General features: G+C 51.4%; 1 protein-coding gene and 1 long non-coding RNA gene across 6 annotated transcripts in view; one reads left to right on the top strand and one right to left on the bottom strand.

Moving 5' to 3' along the window:
• Window positions 1-2,561: 2,561 nt before the first annotated feature.
• The window catches only part of PPP1R12B (protein phosphatase 1 regulatory subunit 12B), a 130,960-nt gene continuing 118,554 nt past the window's right edge, over window positions 2,562-14,967 (bottom strand). For all 4 annotated transcript variants that reach the window (XM_053963842.1, XM_053963843.1, XM_053963844.1 and 1 more), the window contains one exon: window positions 2,562-5,724. In XM_053963842.1, coding sequence (XP_053819817.1) covers window positions 5,638-5,724 — 87 coding nt within the window. In that variant the 3' untranslated portion in view covers window positions 2,562-5,637. The remainder of the gene's footprint in view (window positions 5,725-14,967) is intronic.
• On the top strand, window positions 7,869-13,247 carry LOC128799437 (uncharacterized). 2 transcript variants are annotated; one of them, XR_008434727.1, is made up of 3 exons: window positions 7,869-7,959; window positions 10,017-10,126; window positions 13,180-13,247. It is a non-coding gene; the product is annotated as an uncharacterized LOC128799437 (long non-coding RNA). The 2 variants fall into 2 exon arrangements; XR_008434726.1 differs by lacking the exon at window positions 13,180-13,247 and adding an exon at window positions 12,736-12,851.

The raw sequence follows: 14,967 nt of genomic DNA, 5'->3' as shown, positions 1-14,967 counted from the left end.
CAGGTGGAGGTGTGTATACCTGCACACCTGCACACCACACCTGCACACCTGCACACCTGCACATCACACCTGTACACCTGCACACACCAGATGCACCCCTTCCTGTGCGCTCCCCTCCGCCCCCAGACCCACCACATCAGCTGGGCTCTGGGGATCCAGGCCAGGAGTGGTGATCCCACCTGGCTGCTTTCCATTCAGACTCTAAGCCTTGGGGAAGGGGGAAGACTGTGACTTTAATACATGATTTAATTTTTTTTTTAATAAAAAAGGGAAAACCAACCAACATCCTGAAGCCATCTGCGCTGCCTCTGACCCGCCCCTTAGCTGTGTGTAGGTAAATTATATGGAGACATAGCTGTATATACCATGAGCAGTGCATGTGATGCAGCCACGTAGCAGTAGCAGCATGGCCCCAGCCCGGCGGTGCTGCCACCGCCCCGGCACTGCCGTCCCCATCTCCGGCCTCCCGCCAGGGAGGAGGCGGCGATTACCAAAACCCATTGCTCGAGAGCTCTCCACCGCCCTGATTATTTCCCACCCCCCCCCAATAAAATGAAAATCCCCAATTAAATAATATAAAAGAAGAAAATAATGCCAAGATGCAAAGCATGCCAAGCCCAACCCGTCAGCGGAGAGTGAGCTATCACCGACGCAGCCGTGGTGTCCATGTGTGTCGTGTTCCTGTATTTTGTCGCGTTTGTCCCATGGCCGGGTAGCAGCAACATCGTGGCTTCGGTGTCCTGTGTCGCGCTGGTGCATTTCACCGTCAGAGCAACTTTAGAAGCCATATTAGAGCACGGTGCACCGGGACCCCACGGGGACAGGCCCACGGTGAGCCGTGACCTCCTTCCCCCATGTGTCCACGTCCCCCTGGTTTCGTGGGGCTCAGGCTGCCAGGAGCCACAGCATTCCCTGCCTCGCTGGCCTTGGGTGCTGCTGTCACGCCGGGCAAGGCGACGGGAAAACACTGGGCACAGATGTTGGGGTCGACCTGCTGGTGGTGAAAAGGCTTTCTGGAGCAATTTGGGTTATTTCTGCCATGTCCAGTCGGTGGTCTCTGTTTTGGGGACGAGAGCTGGCACTTCCCTCTCCTGGCGGCACCGCGGAGCAAACCCAGCTGTGCCATGGAGATGCTCCCGGGGTTAAAAAAGGAAGTGAATCCACGAGTCTTGGCAACCTGCTCGGGTTCCTTTTCCTTTTTTCTCCCGATCTGGGAGGGAGGAGCCAGCTCCTTTGGGAGTCGCAGGCTTGCCCATTCCTGGACCCGCAGTGCCGGCCCCGCTGGGCCCCGTCCCAGCCCCGCAGCGCTCGGCTCCGGCGGAAGCTGCTTTTAATGCCCCTTCCCCTCGTGTGGACTCTGTCGTTCCGTCTCTGATCGTTTGATGGTTATTTTGTAATTATTTACGTCTCCTTATTAAAGAAATTAGCTGAAAGGAGCTGGTTCTCTTCTGGTCTTGCTGCTGGGGCTCACGGAGCATCCATGGTGAGGGGCAAGAGCCAGGGCAGTGAGCCCAGGGATGATGGAGGGATGGAGGTGTGGGTGGAACCTCACAAGGGCTCGGGTCCCCCAAAACACGGAATCAGGAAATCACTTAGGTTGGAAAGGCCCTCTAAGATCATGGAGTTCAACTGTTAGGCCAGCACTGCCACATTTACCACTAAACCATGCCCCAAGTGTCACATTCACACACCATTTGAACACTTCAGGGGTGGCGACTTTGCCGCTGCCCTGGGCAGCTGTGCAACTGCCTGACAACCTTTTCAGGGAAGAACTTCTCCCCAGTATCCAACCTAAACCTCCCCTGGCACAACTTGAGGCCATTTCCCATTTCGTCTTGTCCTGTCCCTGTTCCCAGGCAGCAGAGCCTGACATCCCCCAGCTGTCCCCTCCTGTCAGGGAGTTGTGCAGAGCCAGAAGGTCCCCCTGAGCCTCCTTTTCTCCAGCCTGAGCCCTCCAGCTCCCTCTGATTTGTGCTCTGGGCAGCCTTGAACCCCAGTTGAGCAAGGCTGGACCAGACATGGGGCACAGGTGGGAAATACCAAAGGTCTCCACAGAATTCTTTGCCCCTGACACACTGAGTCTGGTCCACAGTCACATCCTGCTCCACAGGGATGCTGGACACCCCCCACCCTAAGAGAAGACCTCAACCTGCACCAACCACCTCTGAAGACTGGAACATGTGGAGGTTCCAGCAGCCTCATCTGAGACACAGGTTCCCAGATGTGGCACCACCTCCTGCCTGTGCCACACTTTGTGCTGACCAAGCTTCTGAGCAGAGCTAAAGCAAGGCTTGCCAGCAGAGTGGGAAATGGGCCTGATCCCCAGTGTGGTGCCGAGGAGGAGATGGGACCCTCTCCTGCTTTATCTTCCCGCTTTTCAGGGATGTGCATCCCAATTCCTTCATTTCAGCTTCCCCTGAAAAGGCACCTGTACTGTAGCTGCAAAATGTTTGTGCTTTTATGGATGATGGCTATTGTTATGCCATGAGAACTGCGGGAGAAACGGGGAATATTAGCACAAACAACTTGCAATTCCAGAAAGATGGAAGCAAAGTCAAAGCTTCTATTTTATCAACTCTTACTTTATTCATTTATAAATACTGTTGTGTTTACAAGCATCATAGCTGTGAATGTTATTCCCAAACTTTCAAACACATAATACTTATAATACTATATAACAACAACCAGTAAAACAAATCATTCATCTCAGGGTTTGAAAGGCCACTCAAAAGTTGCATAAAAATACATTCTCTCCCCATCTCGTCAGCCAGTCCTGCTTCTCCAAGGAGTTTATTTACAAAGAGCCATCACCAAACTTGCAGCCACAACAAGGTGGGTTCACCCCAAGCAATAAAAATTAACTCACCCCAAGCAATTGCTTAGAAAAAAAAGCTCATGTTCCCCAAGGGAGACCATGTCTGGCAAATGCTCTGGTTCCAAGAGGGATCAATTTTAAAACCTATTTGCTCTGCACCTTGCGCCAAGCACAGGGTTTGAGGTGTCCTCTTTGTCACCTCCTCAGTGCACTGGTTATGTCAGGCATGAAGTGAGACAAAAAAAATCCATTCTCAAGAATTTGATTTGCAGTCGCGTCGTCACCACGAGACACTCACAGCTTTGGCTGATCAGGGACTCTGAGCTGTGGGGGCCCAGGGCTCGGGAGAATCCAGTGCTAAGCAGACACTTCAGCTAAAGTGGTTTGGCTTTGCAAGGGGCCACTCAGAGGAACGAGCCTCCCACAGCCTTTGCACTCTGCTCCTTGGGAAAAAGCGCATGAGTGTCCCGGTGACAAAAACAGGGGCAAAACATCAGTGCGGGATGGATTTGTCAGATTGGGTTGAACCCTCTCCCTAAAACAGACACCAGGCTTCTTCCTGCTGCCAGGAACCTGCCTGTGAGAAGAACAGGATCTTGGTTCTGAACTCTCCTCCTCATCCTGCCGGGATGCATGGCCTGAGGTGCCAGCCCGGCTGGGGAGCGTCTCCTCCTCCACGTGGCACAGACAGGACCAGGCTCCTGATCCCCGATCTCCTGACCAGAGCAGAGCCCGAGGCTGAAGCGAGGAGCGGTCACCAAGAGAGAAAACATCAAGAACGGCAGAAGTACTCACAGAAAGAGTGCACCAAGAGGGAACGGCGTGCAGGGGAAGCATTGACTGGATCTGAAGACTTAAAGCTGTTAAATAGAGCAGGGTTAAAATCAAGGAATATAAAAAGGATGCCTGGCTTAGGCAGTGCTCTGCAGAAACCCTGATGCCTTTACCAGCTTTGGTCTCTTCCTCCCAAAGCTCAGCAGCAGAGGCAGGGCCTCAGTGAAACAGTGCCTCAGCTGCACAAACGGCTCCACCAGCTGAAGAGCAACTTGTGGTCAGAGCTGCCTGGGGAGAACTGGCAGCTCCAGGAAAAGCAAGAGAGGTGGAAACAGGCAGGACAGGGAGGGGAAGGGGGGGGAAATGGAGAATTGGGGGGGGGGGAAAAACAAAGAGAGAAAACCCCAGAGAGAGGAAAACAGAGATGCTTTCTGAGGCAATAACCAGCAAAAGGTTTGAAAAAGCCCAGGGTTGCCCAACAGAGATAAGTTTTACCCTGCTGAGCAAGCTCAAGTATTCCGCTCATGTTCAAGTATCTCATCTCTCTGGTAGTGGAGAGTCCCAGCCAGAGCCAGCAGAGCTGCTCAGGAACATGGTAGAGCTGCTCCATGGCCACCTCCAGGTTCAGTGACCAAGAAGTGCTGCCCTTGGCCAGAGAGAGCCTGGGGAGTTGAGGGACAAAGGGGATGAAAGGACAAATATGGAAGGATGTAGATGGAAGAAGGTTTTGGATACAGCAGGACGTGTCTGAGAGGGAAGGTACTGTTTGAGAGGAGTCTGTTAACAGGAAGCTGAACAGACGTGAACAGTCCCACAGCATGGAGAGAGGAGCCAATGTCTAAATGCCCATGGGAGAGAACAATTCCAAACTGTTTAGAGTGCATGTAACATTAAAGAGGATTATTTCTGGGGATTTCCTTCAAGGTCAAAGCTTATCACAAGTTTCTGACAGGTCAGAAGACTTTCATCATGGTAATTTAGTTCCCAGCAGCTCCTTGTCCCTCTGACACTGACACACCCTGACCTCTCCAAGGTGTGTGGGACAGGATGCTGGCATTCTTTGTCTACAAATCCTGCTGCTAATCAAAGGGAGGGTACCTCAAATACCAGACCAGGCTCTGCTATGGGGCTCTGCCTTCAGGGAGGCAGCGGGAGAATGTCCCAGATGGCTTTTGGGAAGACGAGGCTGGTTTCTGGCACGGGCATGATTCCTGCTCACACACAGGTGAGAGCAGCAGAGGGTCTGCAGGGGTTCAAGTTTGTCCTTCAGAAAGCTCAGCAAGTGCCTGGGATATATCCTGTCCCAAGGAACAAATATCCAGGTGGCGACTGGATGCTACCAACCACAGAGACAGGAGCCCTGGAAGGACACAACGTGACACAGGATCACCCAGGCTGTGGGGGAAAGGGAGGGTGAGGGATACAGGTCTGACACTGTCAGCACTGATGTTACTGAACAGGTTCAAAATCTTATCTAAGATAGAAGTCTCAGTCTACTGGGGCAAGAAGAAAAGGTGTCTGTGCAAAACAGCTCATCAGCCTGTGACAAACATGAGCTCTAGTGGCTTTCACAGCATCACATTTAACCAGAGTCCCACATCCCAGCGGGCTGATGTGCATCCTCAGAGTCCCAGCCCATGTTCACATTTCCCACCTGTAAAGGGTTTGGATATGCTGGGTTAGTTCTTCAGATGTCACTTTTTACAGTAGGAGCTTCCACTCCAGGTCAGAGTCCAAAACCAAATACTGAGCTTTTGGAAGAAGTTTTGGCAGCTCAAACCCAGTCCTCACATTTCTCCCTTGAATAAAATGTCCGAGATACCACAACATGCATAAATTAAAAAAAATAAAATGGCAGGGGGTGTGTTGGGGGGAAATAGGGGTAGAAAGGGAATGTACAGCAAAGGGCAGGGCAAGGCAGGTGTGACATTGATCCCACGGCTGAAACACTTGCTGTACGTGACAGGAAGAAAAGGGAGTAGGGCTCGGTGGTGGGGTTGGCAGCTGGTGTAGGACACCCCTCCTTGTCCTTCCTTTGCTCTGGATTCCTATTTGGAGAGTTTGCTGATGACACGAATGAGGGCTCCGTTCTCATCCTTCAGCCTTTGGTTGTCCGACTTCAGCTCTGTCAAAATCTGTGGAGAGACAAAGACAAGGTGGGATCAGAGGGGCTCAGGGGGCCAGAGGGGACACTGCATCCCCTCCACCCAGCACACTTCCACGGCTCTGCAGCATCTCCAGAGCTTGTACAAGCTGGCTGCCAGGCGTGAGGGGTGAGAGGAGCACTGACCAGGGCTCCTGAGCCAGGGAGCCCCTGGTGCAAAGCAAGGCCACAGCCCCAGCAGCAGGTCAGGACCAGACCAGCAGGGCAGGAACCATTTCTGAGCTGTTTGATCCCAAACCTGTGCCCAGAGGCTAAATACAGCTCAGCAGACAAGTACAGCTGGTTTTCCTGATATGCTTTTTCCATTTTGCCAGGTCTAGAAGGGAAACCAAAGGTCTGGAATCTTCATTTAGGACTGGACCTTGCCAAATCTCTTTAGAATACCCACAAATCTCCTTGGGATCCTACAGATGTGTAATTGTCTCCAGTGCCAAGGCCACAGGAATGGCAGAACACTGGAGGTACCTCCTGGGTGCTCAACTGAGGTTGCAACAGACAAAAGCCTTTGGAAATAGAGAATAGCTTCAACAAGACCCTTCCAGCATTTCCCATTGTTAAACCCTGCTGACTTCCTGTGCTGCAGTCAGTGACTTTCCGTGGGCTGTTCCCAGCCACTGGGCACCAGCAGATCACAGGGTGACCAGCCCCAAGCCTGCAGGGGCAGACAGGGCACAGCAGGATCACACACATGGCACCTGTATGAGCTCAGCCACGACTTCTGTCTGCCAAGGTGCATCTTGGAGGAATTCCCTCAAATGAAAAATCTGCACTAAATCTTCTCCTTCCTCCTAACCTGGTGTTTCAGCTTTGACCACAATGTTCTGCCCCGCTCCACCTCCAGTCCCTCCATGACCACCAGCTCTGAGTGTGGGCAGCTCCTGGGGCAATACCAACTCCCACCAGGCAATTCCCTTCTTCCACGGCTGGGCCAAGCCATGGTGGGCCCCAACACACCCAACTCCATTCCTGTGGGCACTGCTGGTGGATGTTTCAGGTGGGAGGTTTTTTAGAGAGGGAAGAGGGGTTGGTGCTGCATGGTGGGATATTGTGGGATCCATGTGCTGGGCTGCCCAGAGCTCCAGCCAGTGATGCTGAGTGTGCTTCCCAGGACCCAGTGCTGGTGTGACAGGTGCATCACCATGGCTGGGCTGTCACCAGAACGGCACTCGTGGCTCCTTGTGCCATTCCTCATGGCCAAAGAAGAGGCATTGCCATCACCATCACCAAAGTGATCAGGAGCTCAGAGACACAGCAGAGCTCTTGATATCTCTGCACTCCTCTGTTTCCTCCTGAGCTTCACCTGCCACTCACACTGGTGCCTCCCGGTGCCCTGCAAGAGCCCCACCACCCACTGGGCAGTCCTGTCAGGCCCCTGTCACTGCCTGGCTGGCTCTGCAGTGCTCATTGCTGTGATAATGGGCGTGTGAAGTCCTGACACTTGTTCCGGTAGAGAGAATCTGTCACAGTTCCCAGAAACGATGCGAGAGAGAACCACTCCAATCCCAGGGCTCAGCTGGAGCCTGACGGGGCTGTGCCTCATGGGGGGCTTCGTGCAACCTGTGTCACTTATTTGAAAATGAAGGAGTGTAAGTACATGTGAAATAAGTGCCTCTGGACACGCTTCCTGGTCATAACCCAGCTCCACCAGTGCCCAGTGAGGCTTCCTGAAAACTGCACATCAGCCTTAGACAATACAAGCCCAGGGCGTTCCTCCCTTTGAAGCAGAGTAGTCTCAAGTCAGGTGAAATGAACCCCATGGGAACAGGCTGGAAGGGCTGGAAGTTTCTAGCAGCTTTATAGATGTCTCACAGGAATGGTGAGCAGGGATGTGGGCCAGCCCCAGGGAATGGCAGAGCTGACCATGACGCAGCATCGGCGTCACCTCGGTTTGGGCCGGAGGCTGCTCTGAGCAGCAGGGCTGTGTGTAAGCTGGGGCACTGGAGAACACGGCTCCTCAGAAACTATGTACACTCAGGAAAATGAGATTCACTGAAAAGCACTGCTGCCAGAGTGTGGAACAACTGGCAGAGCTTAAACCAGTGACATCACTGTACAGCTGTGATGTCCACAGACACCACTGAGGCAGAGTTTACACACACCAGCAACATCCTGTGCTAGACCTACTAAAAGAGGTGAAAATAAATCAGCAGAGCTCACAGACCATGGCTCTCCCCCAGCTTGGGCACTGGCAGGGAACTGCAAACATGTAAGTGAGGAGGGAAGTATGAGCCTCAGCCAGAGCAGAGGGGGGATGGAAGGGCAGTGATCACATGGGCACGTCCTGGGAAGAGGAGAGGTGACTTGCAGGTTATGGAACATCAGTTCTTTGAGTCTGGAAATAATTTTGCCCAATTTTCCCTCTCAGATCTCAAAGCATGTGGGGAAGGAGAATAACTTAAACTCACAGTTTAGGAGAAGAAATGAGGCAGGGTCAGGTTGGAGGATGGTTCCACAGATTAAAAGCAAAAAGGCTGCGAGATCATTTCACCTGACCATCTGCACAATCTGGGGCACACAATATAACACCCAACTCTCCTGGCCCTTGTGACACACATGTGGGCTTGAGCTGAGATTCCTGGAGAGGGGAAGCCACAATTCCCCTGATTAGTTTGTTTCTATGGTTAATCAGCCTTGATATAATTTGTGTTCTAAGAATAGATTTTTTTATTCTGTGGTGCCACTTCCAGCCCACAAGAGCACACAACTTCTTGTCTCCCAAGGGATGTGAATATCCCTACTAACCTGCAAAGGACAGGTAGGGCCCCAGGAAAGGAGCATTTACAGCTTTATTTTAGCATTGAACCAGTGAAGTAGCAGGAAAAGATGCAATTTAACTGTGTGATGCGTGAGGGCAAAGCTTAGGGAAGACTCATCCTTGGGTTTCCACCAGTAATTGTCCTGTACTGGATTTAAAACAGAAGATGAAAACACAGAGCCCTCCTGGTCTGGCTCCTGCTGCATCCCCCACTCTGTGCCAGCCCACAGGAGGCAGGGGGGGTGCTGAGCCTGTGGACTCATGCTCAAAAATTTCAGTTTAGAATAAGGAAAGGAGATTGTCCTTTTTGTTCAAGTGACCAAGAAAACCTGCTGAGGACAACTCAGTTTGTAGTCTTTCTAAAAATACCCTTTCTGTCTAAAATGTTTGCTTTTCACAACATCCCTGAAAACTTCCTGACTTTGGATAATCTGATTTGCTGAGTGCCAGCTTCTCCCTGAACTAAGTCCACTTAAAAAAGAATTATATTATAAGCAGACATGTAGCATAAACCACCTATTTTCATGTGTCCAAGGCCAGGTTGGACGGGGCTTGGAGCAACCTGGTCTACTGGAACATGTCCCTGCCCATGGTAGGGGGGTGGAACGAGATGAACTTTAACACCCCTTCAAACACAAACCATTCTGTGGGCTCTGTTTCAAGGCAAAGTACCAGGCAAGGAGCTGCTGGCACTGCCAAGCCACCCCAAAGCCATTCCCCAGTGCTAAGCTGGCAAGGGCAGCAGCATCTGCCAAGCAGAGCAAGAGGCAGCAGGGTGAGCAGAGCTCCAGCAAAGCCCTGCCGTGGCAGCAGCACCATGCTCTTGGAATTTGGAGATCCTTTGCCACAAGCTTTTGAGCCACAAGCTTCACCAGACACCCTGGAGAGCAGAGGCGAGCGGGAAGCGCCTGGCCAGGAGCGGAGACCTGCCTGGAAGAGTGGAAGAGGGAGGCAAGATGAGCCGGAGGGAAAGCAGCTACAGCTCCTCTGATTCCGAGGGCTTGGCGGGCAGAGAAAGTCTGGCTACGACCCGGGTCAGAGCCCTGTTCTCGGCCAGCAGTTGCTCATTCATCTGCCTCAGAGTGTGAATCTGTTTGAGCTGGTGGAGATTCTGCAGAGAGTGAAAGGAGTGGACAGAGAAATACAGAGAGAACATCATGGAAACGAATGGGCACAGAAATGGGAGTTTAGTCCATAGGCAGTGAAAGAAAAGAAGAATAAAAGAAATTAGTAGCAGTGAGTGCTGGATGGGGAAAGCCTGACAATACACCAAGGATATTCTGGGAATCAGCCCTTTCTCCAGGGGCCCCCAAAGTCTTAAAAAAGGTCAAATACAGGGAATTCCCACCACAAAGCAGGATTATATTCTAGTTTACCCAGACAGCCCTGGGACTTGGGAACTGCTGTTAGACCTATCACCAGTGACTTAACACCTACACAGGCTCTGAAAGCACTGCTGGGAACTGAGAATTTCTTTAAAACTCCTTTTCTTCATGTATCTCTAAAAGCCAAAGCAGCTGTGTGGAGCAAAGAGAAATCAGAACTTCCTGGAATATCCCAAAGGCACAGACTGAAGCACCTCGAAGTGTCACTGTCCCACAGCAGATCATGGAGACAGGTACTGTGTCTGCTTGTGTCTCTCATCCTTGAATGATGCTCCTGGGTCTGCCCAGGCTCAGTCCTGCCAAAACCTCTGTGGTATGGGGGGATTTCTCATCCCTGCACAGATTCAACTCTTCTCTGTCTCAGGGCTCAATTTATCTCTGACCTTCAGAGGGGACGAGTCTGAACCTCTTAAACTGCTCATTTTAGGAAGAGGAGCCTGAATGAGAGCATCTCCCACAGTGGGGATGTGCCAGGAGGGCACTCCTAGTGACAATGAGGGGCACAGGACAGGGCAGAGATCAAGGCTCACACTGGGGCTTGCACAGGAACAGACTGGACATGGGTACAAACTGTGTGGGTACAAACTGGGGCTTGCACAAGTACAAACTGGGCACAGATACAAACTGGACATGGGTACAAACTGGGGCTTGCACAGGTACAGCAGCAAAGGGAAGTTGGGAACATAAGAGCCATGATGAAGCAGAACAGGGAAATGGTACAAGCCATGCAGACATCCCAGGGCCACAAGGATGACACTGTTCCCAGTAATGCCAAAGTGAATTCATGTGCTGGACATTTACACCACTGCGTGTGCCAGGAGATACCAAGAGCTGTGGAGCTGCTTCCTGAGCAACAGCCCTGCCCTCCTCCCTCCTGAAAGGTTGGGCAGCTGGGCCACAAGAAAACAAGAACCCCTCCTGAGCAAGAACCCATCCTGCATGATGGAGGGAGCCCCAACACTGGTCAAGGGCAGGCAGGAAACGTTCACAAGAAGAGTTGTAAATTCAAATGACAAAATCCCAGTCCCAAACCAAAGCAGTCCCACAAAGCACCATATTCCTCCCCATGTCCACTTAGTTGCAGAAAAAGACAGAGGGAAGGGTCTATGGTCTATAAGAGGGTGCCTTTCTACCATTTCATTACCAAAAAGCACTCAAAGGGAGGTGCTGTCTGTCCTGAACAAGGAGCACTATGAAAGAATCTACTGTGACATAAAGACAGTGACCATCCACCCAAACTGCTCTACTCAGGTTGCCCAGAGAAGCTGTGGCCGTCCCATCCCTGGCAATGTCCAAGGCCAGGTTGGACAGGGCTTGGAGGGATGGTGGAAGGTGTCTCTGCCCATGGCAGGGGGTGAAATGAGAAGGGCACCTTCCAACCCAAACCACTCTGGGATTTTGCATGACCCAGAGCTGACTGCAGCTGGCAAGGAATCTGCTGTGTCCCAGGACATTCTGTCCAAGGGCTCACTCCTGTACAAACTGAAGCACTCTGTATAGCCCCCAACCATCAGCTCCGTTCTTAACTGCCCAAAAGCACTACATTTACTCTCCATGATGGAATGAAGACACCTCTTTGAACAGCTTTGCAAAACCAAGAGAAGCAAGACAGGAAGGCAGGGAGCCAGCAAAGGATGGGGTTTGAGGCCCTGAGATCATCAAACTGACAGAGCAGTCCTGGGACACACAAACACAGTTCTGACACTGGATAATCAACAGATCCCAAGATAGAGCTACAGCAAACAAACTGCAGGAAAGCTGCAGTGACACCTCAGCAGTGAGATCCCTGCTCACCATAGCCCATCCATCCATGCATCCATCCATGCATCCATCCATGCATCCATCCATGCATCCATCCATCCATCCATCCATCCATCCATCCATCCATCCATCCATCCATCCATCCATCTCTTCACCTGCCCAAGATTTGCTGACCTCCACTGTGCTCAGTGAGGACAGATGGACATGGCACAGCTGTCCTGTGATACATCACACCGGGAGCTGTTGGAAAATGGTTGTACTGGAATAGTCACTTCTTTTGATGGCACCAAAAATGATTGAGGATACTTGGTCTGTTCACTCTGGAGAAGAGGAGCCTGAGGTCAGACCTCCCTGGGGGCTGCAGCTCCTCCCAAGGGGTAGCTCTGATCTCTGCTTTCTGTGAGCAGGGACAGGACCCAGGGAGCAGCTGGAGCTGTGTCAGGGGAGATTTAGGCTGGGTATCAGGAAAAGGTTCTTCCCCCAGAGGGTGCTGGGCACTGCTCAGACTCCCCAGGGAATGGGCATGGCCCCAAGAGCTCCAGGAGTGTTTGGACAGCGCTGCCAGGGATGCCCAGGGTGGGATTGTTGGGGTGCCTGTGCAGGGCCAGGGGTTGGACTGTGGGTCCCTTTCAATTCGGGATATTCCATGATTTTATGATACACAGATAACAAAGACCCTCTGTTTTATAACAGGGCTCACAGCTGGCAGAAAGCATCTAACATACATAGTAGGGGCGTTGTGCTATGCGAGGTGGAAAGGACTGTGATCATTTCAGAGACCACCTTTGTTTTTCCACACCAGCACAGCACGGAACCTCAGCATGGTCCCATCAGCTGCTGTTCAGCCTCCACATGCTGCACAGCCCACAGAAAGGATCATTTATGTAAAAATGTGTGTGTGCTGCAGGTAGGCCAGGCTCCTGTTTATGCACAAATCCAGCAAAGGCTGGGAAGCTGGGACTGAGGCCAAGGGCAAAGAGCAGGATCTGGATGATACCGCTGTGATTGCTTATCACTCTGCTTGATACTTGGCTTAGCAAAAGCGGTTTCTCAGTTCTCTGTACCTGCCTTCAATTAACAGATTTTGTGCCTGCAACACTAAATAAAAACGCCCAGAGTCTGCACGATGGCTGAAGCCAGGAGCTGCAGCATTGCTATGGAATAAAGGAGCTTCTGTGACCTTCAAGAACAATTGCTGTGTTAAGTTGGGACCTCGGGCAGTTGGCATTGAATTCAGCTCAGTGCAAATGTTAATTTTCTTTCTCCTGCCTCAGCCAAGGTTCTGGATCTCCAGTCAAACTGTGCACTCAGGAAATGCTGCACTGCTCTGTCAACTTTGCAAGAGCAGGTCAGAGGAGCAGCTCTGCCACCAAGGTTCTTGAAGTTACCAAGTCTGTCTTGCTCCTCTTCACTTCTCTATAGCTTTGGTAGCAGGGGTCACACTCCAGACAGGAACAAAGCTCATTCTCTCAAATACAGGCTGAAGTACTGTACATTTCTGTCACCTCTGCCTCCTCTTCCTCAGAAGTCAGCTGCAAGGAGAGGACAGCCCTGGCCAGGACATCTCGTGTGCACAACTGGACACAGACACCCCTGGATCCAACAGCTGGATGTGAGTCTTGCTGGATTCAAAGACTAGTGGGAAGAATTCCCAAAAACAACCTGAGACCTAATCACTTGACATGTTTGGTTGTTTCCACTTGCTGCTTTCCACATTAAAGGAAATTCTAACTCTGCACAACAGCTACTCAGGTAGTGCAAGGAGCAAGAATGGAAGTCCAGCCAGAATGAGGAGATTCTTTCCCGGCTCAACTCCCACACTAGTGACTAACAGGGATGCTCTGCAGCGGTTATCTCCCTCCAGGCAAACACAGCAAGGCTGTTTCTCCCACTTCTAAGTATCATGAAAGCGGACACAACAGTTTCCTTTTGGAAAGGTCCAATTCGGTGCTTCTTTCTTAAGAGATTTTATATTCCTTTTTTTTTGAGTAGATGTCAAACAAGACATGTCACAGTGCCCTCAGGTACTCATGACATGCTTAAGGTTTTGCAAAAACTAGTAAAAATGTGGTAGCACTTCAGAAGAGAGATTTTCCAAATTCTTGTCTATTTGTTCTACTAACAAAAGGCCACTTTGGTTGTCCGATGCAGCAAGAACAGGCAGAGAGCAGAGTCAGCACCACTCTCAAGGACCTGAAGCTCATTTTCAGCTGGACCACAGGTTCCTTCAGCTCATGTCTCTCAAGGCAGTGTGAGAACATGTCCAACCTCCAGCAGCACTTCTCCTTCTGCACTGCCTTGGCTTCTTGGCTCTGCAGCTCCAGACCACCTGAACTGGACGTGCTCTGGCTGTGTCCAACAGACCTACAGGCACCTTCCCTCATTAATTGCTTTCCAGAGCAGTTTGTTTCCAAACTGAGGCCACTAGGGGCCACCACCTTGTCTTCTTACTCCATGGGCTGAAGTTGCAGGTTTGCAGTGATCTGCAGAGCTGAAGGACCAACACAAACTGCTCATGCCTCTATCTCTCTTGAAAACCACAATTCTGTAATTACAGGAAAGTCTCTGTGCAGTTAAAGGTTCCTACCTGCTCACTGAACAGAGTTTGGAATTTAGATATATTCAATCCTTTCTTCTTCTCCTCCTGGATCACACATCCACGCTTATTTTCTCCTCTCTGAGAGAAGAGCCTTTACAGCAAGAATCCACCATATCATTGTGCTACTCATGCAGCAGAAGATGCAGCACAAGCCAATGGTCCTGTCAAAGGTATGTGCTTGATAGAAACACAAAGCTTCAAATAGAAACAGAGTTGGAACCTCCTCCAGGGTGGCAGGAAGTTGTTTCTGTCAGCGTATGGTGCAGGGAGAGCTCTCAGGTGGGTCCTTCCTTCTGAGAGCAGCTTGGTGCCACCTGCTCATGTTGAAAGGGAAGGAAAGCACGGGGCAGAGCAAAGGGGACACTCACTCTGTGAACACGAGCACTGACACAGAGCAGAAGGTGACGCAGCGCTGCCGAACCGGGGTGAGGCTTTAGGGCTGTGTGGGCAGCCAGACGCTGCCGGGGCCCTGCAGGGCTCCCCTCACGGACACGGCTGTCCTGGAAGCCACGCCATGGGAGCGAGAACGTGCCGGAGCACCAGTGGCCATGGCTCGTGACAGCAAGCCATGCTGCACATCCCATCAGGAAGCAAATTCCTCTTTGCTGGAATTATCCCAGGCTGCCATGGCCTCCCAGTGACATGCTTTGGGAAGGAAGTATAGGAACACAACCACTCTGTGTTTTATCCTGGCCAGTGTGCGTGAGTCAAAAG

The sequence above is a fragment of the Vidua chalybeata genome, chromosome 24 (genome assembly GCF_026979565.1).
Source record: "Vidua chalybeata isolate OUT-0048 chromosome 24, bVidCha1 merged haplotype, whole genome shotgun sequence".
Lineage (NCBI taxonomy): Eukaryota > Metazoa > Chordata > Aves > Passeriformes > Viduidae > Vidua > Vidua chalybeata.
This window is presented reverse-complemented; position numbering and strand designations above follow the sequence as displayed.